This window comes from Ceratotherium simum, chromosome 2 (assembly GCF_057802395.1).
Source record: "Ceratotherium simum simum isolate JZ-2026a chromosome 2, ASM5780239v1, whole genome shotgun sequence".
In the NCBI taxonomy this organism is placed as follows: domain Eukaryota; kingdom Metazoa; phylum Chordata; class Mammalia; order Perissodactyla; family Rhinocerotidae; genus Ceratotherium; species Ceratotherium simum.
This window is the reverse complement of record NC_141901.1, coordinates 57,830,002-57,842,070: the sequence shown is the minus strand read 5'-3', so window position 1 is coordinate 57,842,070 and position 12,069 is coordinate 57,830,002. Positions and strand designations below refer to the sequence as shown.

At 39.2% G+C, this 12,069-nt stretch overlaps 1 protein-coding gene across 1 annotated transcript in view; it reads left to right on the top strand.

Moving 5' to 3' along the window:
- GNAI3 (G protein subunit alpha i3) overlaps nucleotides 1-12,069 on the top strand; it is a 39,413-nt gene that overhangs the window by 13,234 nt on the left and 14,110 nt on the right. The window contains exons 2-3 of the mRNA XM_004420723.3: nucleotides 9,283-9,325; nucleotides 9,441-9,582. Of these exons, the coding sequence (XP_004420780.1) occupies nucleotides 9,283-9,325; nucleotides 9,441-9,582 (185 nt within the window). The remainder of the gene's footprint in view (nucleotides 1-9,282; nucleotides 9,326-9,440; nucleotides 9,583-12,069) is intronic.

The following is a 12,069-nucleotide window of genomic DNA, read 5'->3' as shown; positions in this document are numbered from 1 at the left end:
TGGGCGAGGGCTGATTGTTAGAATGTAGAGAGGTTTAGTGGGAACACAGGGAGAGTTGAAGAACCAGGCTGCAGGAACTGAGGCAGCTCTGGCGTTGGCCAGGCAGTTATCTCTGCCTTTCTTGTGTTTCTGTCTCTTTCTCCTTGTCTTCACCTTTTCTGCCTCTTTTTGTTTTCTTGTCTTCACTTGTTCTCCTTTGTCTCTTCCTCTCTTTTTTGTCTCCTGGGTCGCGTTCATTCTCTTTCCTCACTCACTTTCTCTCTTTTCTTTTGTGTGTGCTCTTTCTCCTCTCTCATGGCACTCTGAGTCTCTTTGCACATTTGTCTATTCTCTTTTCTCTTCAGACCAACTTCCTGTGAATCCTTCCTTTATGACATTGGTGTGCATGAAGCCCTATAATTGTAGACTAGGTTTTCACACATTGTAACCTCCCAGCTAGGATGACTTTTTCTGTATCTCTGTGCGGATTCTTCAGATAATCTGATTGGTTCTACTCATCTTTTGGAGCTAGGTTGCACAGGGTGTAGACCCTTCATGCGCCTGTGACTGGGTGACTCCTGTGTCAGGTATTTACTCCTTATCCAATCACAGAGGGGCATGGCCCAGATCAGGTAGGCCATTGCCTACTGAGGAAGTGAAGTGTAGGAATTTCTCTAGAAGAGGTTATTGGCAGGCCAGTGTTCTGAAATTCTAATATATCAATTAAGTTTTGTCAAAAATTTCTTATACCATCTGTGCTTTAAGCCTTTTTGGTGATTGGTATATGATTGCTTCTTAGGAAAATCTTTTTCAGAGAAGAGATCCATTATCTCTGTCCCAGTCACAACTCACTGCTATCTTTTATCCTTAAGATATTCCTTCATTCATTCATTCACTGAACAAATCTTTAATGAGTACTCACTGTGTTTCATGCACTCTTTTAGGTGTTGGGATACGGGGTGGAAAGGACAGATTTATAGCAGTTTATTTCACTGAAGTGGGTGGTGGGTATAAGGGAGCTGAAAGTAAGGTTTAGAGGGGAATAGGGAGAATAGGAGGCTTGTGAGTGAGTTCAAGTTTATTGTCAGGCATAGTTGTGGGTTGAGAGTTGAAGACATTGCCAGGAATGGGTGTGAGGCTGAGTAAAGATAGCAGAGGAGTAGAAATCTTCTGTTTCTGTTAACTGCCCACATTGAAAATTCCATCCATTGCAACTGGCATTTGCAGAATGTGGTTAGGCAACTACTGAATCTCAGAAACTCAAGCTACTCATCTCACAGTTATTATGTGCCTACTCCATCCTAGGTTGTGCTCTAGATTGAGGGGTGGGGGTGTACAGACACAAAAAGAAGGCACTATTTTGTGCTTTCGAGGAGTGTGCTTTTGAGTTTAGGACTAGTAGAGTCCTAAACAGGCACAAACCCACATACTTAAATAGGGGCCTGCCCCGTGGCTTGGCGGTTGGGTGCGCATGCTCCGCTACTGGCAGCCCGGGTTCGGATTCCGGGCGCACACCAATGCACCACTTGTCCGGCCATGCTGAGGTGGCGTCCCACATACAGCAACTAGAAGGATGTGCAACTATGACGTACAACTGTCTACTGGGGCCTTGGGGAGAAAAAGGGAAAAAAAGGAGGAGGATTGGCAGTAGATGTTAGCTCAGGGCCAGTCTTCCTCAGCAAAAAGAGGAGGATTGGCATGGATGTTGGCTCAGGGCTGATTCTTCCTCAGGGGAAAAAAAAAAAATTAAAATAATCTGACCAAGTGTTAGTGTTATGGTGTTTGACACTGACCTGTAGGGTCAGGTTGAGCCTGGTCAGGGTGCCCTCGAGGGAGAAGTACACAGGCCTGGAAGAGTTTTCAGGTCGTGTCAAAAGAGTTTCATTACCTTTTAATCAAAATCAAGAAAACCAATTAGCAGCTTATGAAAAGCAAGGAGATTAGGAGCTGGAAAGACAGTCAAATAATTTTTAGAGTAGGTAGAGCTGGCTAGAAAAATGAGATGAGGTAGCTGGGAAGGACAATTTGGGACTTAATTTTGCAAATTAACCTCTGGGACTGATGCTGAAAGGAAGTAATCTATGCCAGCCATCAGCGTGGGAGTAACAACTCTGTTAAAAGGAAATGGGGAAGGCTTCAGCAACAGTTGAAGTTTAAGCTGAACAGGGTTTTCAAGGATGTTCGTATGCAGAGGCTTGGCATGTTTACAGGGACAGGGGGCTGAGTAAAGAAATTGTTCTGATATTTTAGGCTATGGAAACTTGCTATTTCACAAGAAAAGTAGATCTCACTTCTCCTATGAGACCATAAATTCCTAAACTTATTTGTATTTGAAGTCTCAGTGTCCAGCAGTTCCAGGCACATACGAGACATGTTTGTTAAAAAAAAAGAATGAATAACAATTTTTATTTGCTCCATGACATTTTTCCCATCTGTAATTCTGCTAGCCTTTTCTTTTACTGAATTAGGAAGCAACTGGTTTTTGTATTAAATACGGTACCTTGAAAAGCATTTTGAATGAAATGTCATTTTTAACCTTAATCTGAATTTTTATTCTGTAAACTGCTTATGCCTGTCAATAAAAAGGAATCAGTGGGAGCAATAGATAATCTTATTATTGGAAGTAGCATGGACTGTGCTCCTGTGATCTTTAGTTATAGGTATTCACATTTTTTTTTAAAAGAATAGCAATCTTAACTCGAGTGTTCTGTCAGTTTGAGAATATGTAATTATAGAATACCCTTGAGCATGAATATAGAAGGTTGGTTGCCAGACAACTCTTCCTTCCTTCCTGTTGCTGCGCTCTTTCATTCTTTCTACTCTTTGTCCCTTCTTGATCAGGAGTGCATGATTGGAGAACATGCTGCTGACTGTATTGTGGAAGCTATTTTGAATGGTTAGGTAATAGGAAGATATGGATCCATGGTTTGATTTGAAGCTTCAGTGTGTCAGAATTAGAGATTCAGTCTGCTTTTAGCATTATAATTATAATCATAGAGTATTAGAGTGCAACAATCGAGGGCATGTAGGCCAAAGCCCTTCACATTTTATATATAAGGAGACAGGCATTGTGAAATTAGGTGACTTGCCCAGGATCATCACACAGTTGGTCATGGCAGAGCTTGGACTGAAATCTACTCTTCCATAGAGTTTATTACTACATGGTATCATTAACTAAAAAAATCTTTGTAAATGAAGTTAGAAAGAAAAATCAAATTTATTTGCTGACCAGGCTTTTAACTTTCTTTGAGAGAGAGGCTGTCTCTGCCTATTTTAGTCCTGTGTTCCCATATATCTGATAATGGGGGCCTGTAGAGAGACCAAGAGAGTGTCTTGGTCTAGCATTGGCTAGAGGGTTATCCAAAAATAGTGCCATATTGGGACTTAGCTGGGCAGACCTCCAGAAAAGGGGCTGTGCTCTAGTTATGATCCTGGGCTTTTAGAAGTTTGAAGATTTCTCCACAGAAGCAAACATTTGAAAGGAAAAAGAGACGTTACAGGTGTCACTGTAATAACCACTGGTACACGTGGTAGTGGTGCAAAGGCCTGTGAGGAAACTTCAAGGAAAGCTGTAGAGGTATGGATGGATGAGAGGTGTGGGAGAGGAGGTAGTAGACAGGAGTATCTAGGGCTGAAAATAGATTTAAGGAGGAGAGTGTTTTTGTTCCTCAGGGTCGGGTGGAGAAAATGACTGACGCTTTGATATAGTTTGCTGTAGCTTTTAGGTTACAAGTTGCTGTGTAAGTGTGTGACTCCAGACTCCATCTAGGGACTTTTTATTGTGAAACTGCTGCTAAGTTTCACAATAACTACTGGAATTTTGAACCAACATCAGTATCCAAGGTGTTTTTATTAAATTAAACTCTTTGGGCCTTAACATTACTTGGTGGTATTCCAAACAGTGAAAACAGCATTCACAACTAATAGCTGGTTAGCATTTATTGAATACCTACTCTGTGCCAGGCACTGTTCTAAGCGTCTTCTGTTGACCCCTGTTTTACAGATGAGGAAATTCATTGTGCCTGAAGGCACGGAATTCTAAAAGAGTGTAATATACTCATGTACCTTCTTTGGACTGGCTTTAAGTTTTCTTTTAGTCAAAATGAAAGAGAGAAAAGAGAGAAGGCATCAGGTGGCAGAGTGTTTTTGAGTATCAGCCATCTTTCAGGGTTAATTTTTAAAATCACTCTGTATGCAAGCTGAATGTGTTTACTCATATATGATAAGGATTTATTTATATTAGCAGTTCACTGGCCTTTTAAAAAAATCTTGCAAAGAAATCATTGCCCTCTCTCATTTTTCATACCCATAATGTAGTATATGTTGTGGGAAGAAATAGGTGAGCATGTGATATGGTGCCTGCTCTCAAGGAGCACCTTAAAAATTTAATTTAGAGTGTGTTTAGGTAAATATAATGATTCTGCATTAGAATATGTACTGGTGAATTATTTTTCATCTAACGCTGTGGGTGATACATATGCTAACCTGTACACATACTTCTTGTTATATTGATTGTTTATGACTTTCTAAATTAATTCTACCCCTCTATTCTCTGCTGACTGCCTTGGTGCTTTTATTGAGAACAAGACATCTAACTTAGCTACTTCTTTCCTTTTTCTCTCAAAAATCTTTATAGCTTCACCCGTCATCCTTTCTTCCTATTTATATAGGATGTCCTTTAGGTATATATTTTTTTGAGGATAAATCTTCAAAGTCGAACTGATGCCATTCTCTCCTATCTCTGGGACCTTTTAGACTTTTCTCAGCTATATATCCTCTCCCCTGCCTAGTTCCAGCCCTTCTGCCTACAGAGTCATCTTCACTTCCTCTCTCTCCAAATCATAGATTCTGTCTTTGTGATTCCTTTGCCTCTGTCACATTCTTCATATCCTTACTATTGCTACCCTGGTAGATTGAAGATGGGCAAATGAATCTTCCCTCAAACTTGTGATAAATTGTGAAGGAAGATAGGTAAAAAGATGTGGATAAAATTAGGAAGTTCCAGACACCACATGTGTATTGGGGGAGGGAGGTGAGACATGGGAAGCAGTTTGGGGAAAACCTAAGAGTGGGATGTTTATTAGAGAGGGAACTTACTACTCAAGCAGTGGAGCACAGAAGATTGAGGTAAAAATGAAGAGTTCAGGCCTAATAAGAAAGAGTTACAGAAAATGTTAGAAGAATTTGGAGAGTTATTAGATAAACTGATGCTTCCTTAGTATTGCCGTTTGGAAATAATGAGAAGGAAGAGGAGCTTTAAGCTGAAAGTTTGAGAAAATTACAGCAGTAACATACAGTCAGTGCAACGCCAGGCCCAGATATGTGAGGAGTAGAAAGGATTAATTTGAGACATAAGAAGAGAGATTTTGTTACAGCTTGATGTAAGGAGAGAAGAGTGAGTGGGTTCCAAATGGCTCTTAGATTTCATACTTAGAAGGAAGGTAAGATGCTGGCACTTTTCATGGTGATCTAGAAGCTGAATGGGTCAAAGACTTGGTATAAAGTGATTCATTCTTTCTTTGTTTAAGATGCCCTGGAACACTCACTGAAACGAATCCTGTATTTAGGTCTGTGGTCAGTAAGAGGTGCCTTCTTTTAAGAGATGGAACTGGATGCCTAATAAAAGCTTGGGTGGATATATATAATGTGATAATAAAGAGAAGGACAAACTAACATTTTATCAAAGAGCCTTTGAAAAACATGAGAGGTAGGGCAGCATATGTTTTTTTTAATCAGCACCTTCATAGGGTGGAACTTAATGAGATAGGTAGAAATTGATTCTAAGATTAATAGACATTTATTATTTCACTCAAAATAATCCAACATAAATAGTAGTACTGCTGTTTCCAATATATAAAAGAATGGTGCACATTACTTCCTTAATCTCTACTTTTCCTAGATAATCTAGTAGCTGTTGCTGACATGGGGTAATCTGGGAATTCTGTGTTTTAAACAATTTAAATTATAACCAGTATGCTTTTGTATTCTCTTCCCCAACATTGAATCATTAGGTTTTTTTAGAGATGAGTGGGAGAAATCACTTCTTTGTAACAGTGTTATTAGAAAGTTTTTGTGTGCTACCTGAATATTAACTATTTTAGTGCTACCTGGATTATCATTTAGGTGATAAGAACAGAAATGAAGTCAAATATAAATGTCCCTTTTGATTCTGTAAAAATGTAGATGTCTGGAATTTTTTAATTATTTGAATTTTATTTTATTTATTTAATTTTTTTTGGTGAGGAAGATTGTCCCTGAGCTAACATCTGTGCCAATCTTCCTCTATTTTGTATGTGGGATGCTGCCACAGCATGGCTTGATGAGCGATATGTAGGTCTGTGCCTGGGATCTGAACCTGTGAACCCTGGGCCGCTGAAGCGGAGCATGCGAACTTAATCACTATGCCACCGGGTCGGCCCCTGAATTTTATCTTAACATTTTTGGTTGATTTAGTAAAGGGTCATGCTTATTAAACATTATTCATTCTTCTGTGCAACAATATTTATTTGCATAACCAATTTATGTCAGGCCCAGTTTTAGGCCCTGGAACACAGGGATGAATAAACCTTCATGGAGCTTATATTTTAGTGGAGAAGACAGGAAATGAACAAATCTGTAATGTGAAGAAGTGTAAGTGCTTTGAAGAAATAGAACACAGAGTAAGGGGAGAGAGTGTGATCGGGTGGGGGCTATTTAGATAGATTAGTCATGGGAGGCTGTTCTGAGGGAAACAGAAACCTAAGTGAAGAAGAAAATCTTGCAAAAACCTTTTCCAGGCAGAGGAGATAGTAAATGCAAAGACCATAAGTCAGGATCTAGCTCATTGAGAACCAGTTTGGTATGTTGGAGGAAAAGGAAGGAAACTGGTCTGACAAGAGCAAAGAGAACAAAGTGGAGAATAATAGGAGTTGGGAGTGAAGAGGTAGGCCGGGGCCAGAGCATGTTGGGTCTATTGCCCGTAGATTTTATTTTGAGTATAATTGGAGGCCATAGGAGAGTTTTGGGGCAGAGTTGTGACATGATCTCATTTATATTTTACAAAGTACATTCCAGCTACCGAGTGGAAAACTGACCATAGGAAGGGTGAGATCTGAAGCACTGGACCATTTAGGAAGCTTTTGCAGTGATTGAGACCTGTGGTTTCCAATGTGCTTATGATGATTCATTGTGGTGCAAGAAGAAACTGTTAGAACTATATATTTATTTTAAAAAATTAAGCTTTACTAATACTTAATATGCATATTGGTACTAGCACCGTATTCCATCTATGTATGTTAGTTACATGTCACTTACCATTTTTGGCCTGAGCAATTGGGTGAATGCTGGTACCATTTACTGAGATGAGTAAACAGGGTGGAGCAGGGTTGGTTTGGGGGTAAGAGTGGGGAAGCAGTAACTCAGTTTTGGGCATTTTAAGTTTGAGATGCCTACTAGAAATCTAATGAGATGTATCAGGTAGGTGATTTAGGTATATGAGTCTGGATCCAAGGTTAGAAGCCAATATTAGAGATCTAAATTTGGAAATTGTTAGCATGGAGACAGTATATATACGACAACTTTGGAGCCAAACTGTGTGAATGCAGATTTCACCTCTGCCACTTACTGACTATGTAATTGTGGACAAGTTAACTTGACATCTCTCTGCTTCATTTACCTCATCTATAAAAGGGAGGTAATAATAATAGCTATCTCACCAGGTTATTGTGAGGATTAAATAAGGTAATACAAGCAAAGTGCTTAGAATAGTGTCTGGCACACAATACTCACTAGATGGTAACTGTTATTATCAGTTTATGAGTGATGTTTAAAACCATGAGATTAGATGAGATGACCTAGAGAATGAATGTAGATAGAGAAACGGGCCAAAGGAGGAGGCCTGAAGCAGTACAACCTTTCGAATTCAGAGGCAGGAGGGAGGAGACTGAGAAGGAGTGGGGTAGGAGTCAAACCAGGAGGATGTGGGATCTAGAAGCCTGCCCAGTGAAGAAAATATTTCAAGGGGAGAAGTCATTAACTTGGACAAATTCTGCTTGAGAGGTTGCGTAAGATGAGGACTGAGAATTGACCACTGATTTTATTAAGATGGAAGTTGTTGGAGACCTTGAGAACTGGTTTCAGTAGAGTGGTGGGTATGAATGCCTGAGTGGAGTGGCTTAAGGAGAGAATTGGAGGTATAGAATTGGAGAACATTAGTATAGACAACTCAGAGGGGTTTTGCTATAAAGAGGAATAGAGAAAATGAAGTGGTAGCTAGAGGAAAATGTGTGGAGTCAAGAAGAGGTAGGAGTGGGTGTGTATGTTGGTTTTAAGATGGAAGATAGTACAGCAGGTTTGTATACTGATGAGAGTGACCCGGTGGGAAGAGAAAACTCGATAACATTTAAGTGACATGGGATAATTGCAGCAGCCAAGACCTTGAGTAGGTAAATTGAGGTGGATAAGTGCACAATTGGAGGGTTAGTCTCACACATTGGCAGCGACAGTTCATCCATTGATGAAGATAGAGAATATTAATGGAGGTGCAGAGAGATTGGTGGATTTGCTTATGGGAAAAGGAGATAATTTTTTCAGAGTGCTTTCATTTTTCCAATAAAAGGCAGCATTATCAGCCGAGTGTCAGAAGTAGGAAGGGGTTTGTAAGGTTTGAGAGAGAAGAAGTGGTGTAAAATAGGCATCTTGGAAGGTGGGAAAATGAATTGACTACGGAAATGCAGGTGGAATGTCAAGGAGTTCAGAGGCCCCACCTGATGTTTGTGGTTATTCAAGTGATCCTAGCTTGCCGAGAAGGGAAATGTGGTCTTGAGGGGATATGCAGTGAAAAAGTGGTGGGGGACAGTGCCTCCTCTACTTCTGTTTTGAACTCTGTAGTCCCATGGCTGAGAGAATTGCTCTTGGAACATTCCTTAGGTCCGTGGGTGTTGACAGAGGAATTAATAAAAGTGAATAGACCAAAAAAATAATCATTTCATTTTTACCTATGTTCAGTGTTTATATCGTGATGTTTGATGTAGAGGATGAGTTCCTAGAGGTGTTTATGTTGCCATATCTCCTTGAGAATGCCTGCTTTACACAAATAATATCAAGTAGGCCCTGGGACACTTTCAATGAATTACATTTGGTTGCTGAGTTATGTAAAGAAAGTAAAAAACTCTAATGGAGAAGTTTTTTCTGATAGGTAGAAAGCCTCATCAAGGTTTTCCCTTAGACCTGTGGTTTCCATTAATCTAGAATTATCACATGTTGATTTCATACTTTTGTGTTTGATTATAGATGAATTCAAAGTCTGGCTTTCTCTTCTTTCAGGTGCTGGAGAATCTGGTAAAAGCACCATCGTGAAACAGATGAAGTAAGTTGGAACATGGCCTTCAGGAAGGCTACATTTCCTCATAACGCATAGAAATTCATAGTATCTTTTCATTTTAGGTCCACGGTAATGATTTGTGGTTTTCTTCTTTTTAAAGAATCATTCATGAGGACGGCTATTCAGAGGAAGAATGTAAACAATATAAAGTAGTTGTCTACAGCAATACTATACAATCCATCATTGCAATCATAAGAGCCATGGGACGGCTAAAGATTGACTTTGGAGAAGCTGCCAGAGCAGTAAGTATTTCTCATTTTCTCTTCATTTGGTCTTTTTCAGTATATGCAGTTAAGCAAAATTTGCTTCATGTTTTAGGGAAATGAATTTAAGGAACAAGATAAGATTTAGCAAAGTACTGTGTGCTCATTTGAGGAGTGTTAGCAGTGTGCTTTAGGAGATATTAGATTACCACCACAAAGAAGAGTCTAAGAAATGGGATTCTGGGGATATACTGTAGGTTTCTGTAATAGCTGTTTATTTACTTGCTTCGTTTACAGCACTGTTGACTTATATATTATAGTAGTAAATGATAGTAAATTGAAATGATCTAAAAGAATTTGCCATGATACTTAGCTCTGCTTTCTGAGGTGTAGAGATTAAAGGCAGATATCAGTCTACCGGAGTAAACTTGGTAAGGACATGAACATTAAGTCTAAATTTTAGAGGCAATTTTCAAGTATTCAAGAATACTATATCCCTACATTGAACTATAGGCTGTAGAATTCGATTATACCATATTCTAGTATAATTCTTGCGCATGTCAGATATTCAAAAGTTGTATTGATTAATTATAATACTTAGCGGGCCCTGAAGGTCTAGTTTGTAAATTAGGATGTTGGATGCAGTGGAGAGAGGGCCAGAAGGAAGGCAGGGGACCTTTTATATCATCAGCTAAATTCCAAGAAAAGGCTGGGAATGTATAGAATGATTTCCTAGAACTAAGGGAGTCATCAGCTGTGTTCAGTATCATACTTAGGTGCTATGGGCAATAAAAGGATGTGACTTGGGGAGGCTGCCTGGAAAGGCAAAGCCTATATGTCTGTGAAGTAGCTTGGGAACTCTTCTAAGCAACTCTCAGCTTACCAAATGCGAATTAATATTCAATAAATAAGTGGAGAAATTATTGAAGGGAAAAATTATGAAAAGATGGTTATAATTGGATGGTATTAGACTAGGAAGTCTTAGAAGTGGTGTAAGGGAAGAGGAGCTCGAGTAAGTGTTGTAAAATGATTGGGGAGAAGAGCAGCAAAAGAACAACAGAAGAGGAAGTGTGTGAGGCATGACTTGTATGTTTTTGTAAAAAGGTACCATATCACAAAAATTAGAGACTTTATTTTTCTAAGCCTCTGATCAGGGAAAACGTGATAGCTAAGGCAAGAATAAAGCAGTTTCTTTTGTCTTACTCTTTCTATCACCTCCTGCTTTTCTTTCCTTCTTTTTCTTCTTTTCCTCTTCCTACCAACCTCTCCTGTGTTCTTATTTTCTGCCTCTCTTTTCTCATTCCTTCCCATCACCTAACTACTTCTCTGTTGATGTACTGTATCTGATAACTGGTCAGTAATACTGTATTTTATTCTCTTCCCTCTTTTTGTTGGCTTTTTCTCTATCTTAGTTATTTACTTCTTCCCTTAGTTTCTTCCTTTTTATTTTTCACCCTCTCTGTGTCCTCCTTTATGTCTCTTGAACATCCCTCCTCCTTTCCTTTCTTTCTATTATCAAATTAGTTGTTATTAATCTTTGGATCCTAACACTCCTTTGTCACCAGATGCAATGGACATTTTCTGTCATAGTCCATTTGGGCTGCTATAACAAAACACTATGCACTTGGTAGCTTATAAACAACAGAAATTTATTTCTCATACTCCTGGAGGCTGGAAGTCCGAGAATGCTCCGGGGAGGGTCCTCATCCAGATTGCAGACTTCCCACTGTGTGCTCACTTGGCAGAAGGGGAGGGGATCTCTGTGGGGTCTCTTTTATAAAGGCACTCATCCCATTCATGAGGGCTCCACCTTCAGGACCTAAGTACCTTCCAAATGTCCTACCTCCTAATACCATCACATTGGGCATTAGGATTTCAATATATGAATTCTGGGGGGACACGAGAATTCAAACCATAGCGTCCCTTCTTTCATTTCTTTCCTTATCAAAGTAGTGTCATTAATCTTTGGGACCTAACACTCATATGTCACCAGATGCAGTTGACATCATTAATTCCTCTCAGGCCTCCTGAATCACCTACCTTTCCAGCATCTACCCATCCTAATCTACAATCCTATATGTTTTTTGAAGTTTCTCTTTTTTTCTTTCATATGTAAGGATTTATATTTATAGCTCCTATCTTATCCTTCTGTAGTTTTTTATGGTTGGTTAGAGAGTGAATGGGAAAGAATAGAGCTGGGTGTGGGATATGTTGTTTTTTCATATCTGCTTAAGGGTAGAGGTATGAAGTTCATTGTAAAGAGGGGCCTCTTTATAGACCTATAAAGAGGATTTATTGTGGGGAAGCAAGAGTAAGTCAGTGAAAGAGATTAAGTGGTAAGGGAAAAGTATTTCCTCCTAAAACAGTGTTTACAAAGTCAGGACAGCAAAAATATGTAGCAATCACTCTTTCTCTATTTTAAAGTTCCTAAAATTAGAATCATGGTGTGTATATATATATGTATAAAAAAAGTAGTGCTTATTGAGGTTTTTTAATATCTGCCTGAGTATAGGTTAAATCTCAGAA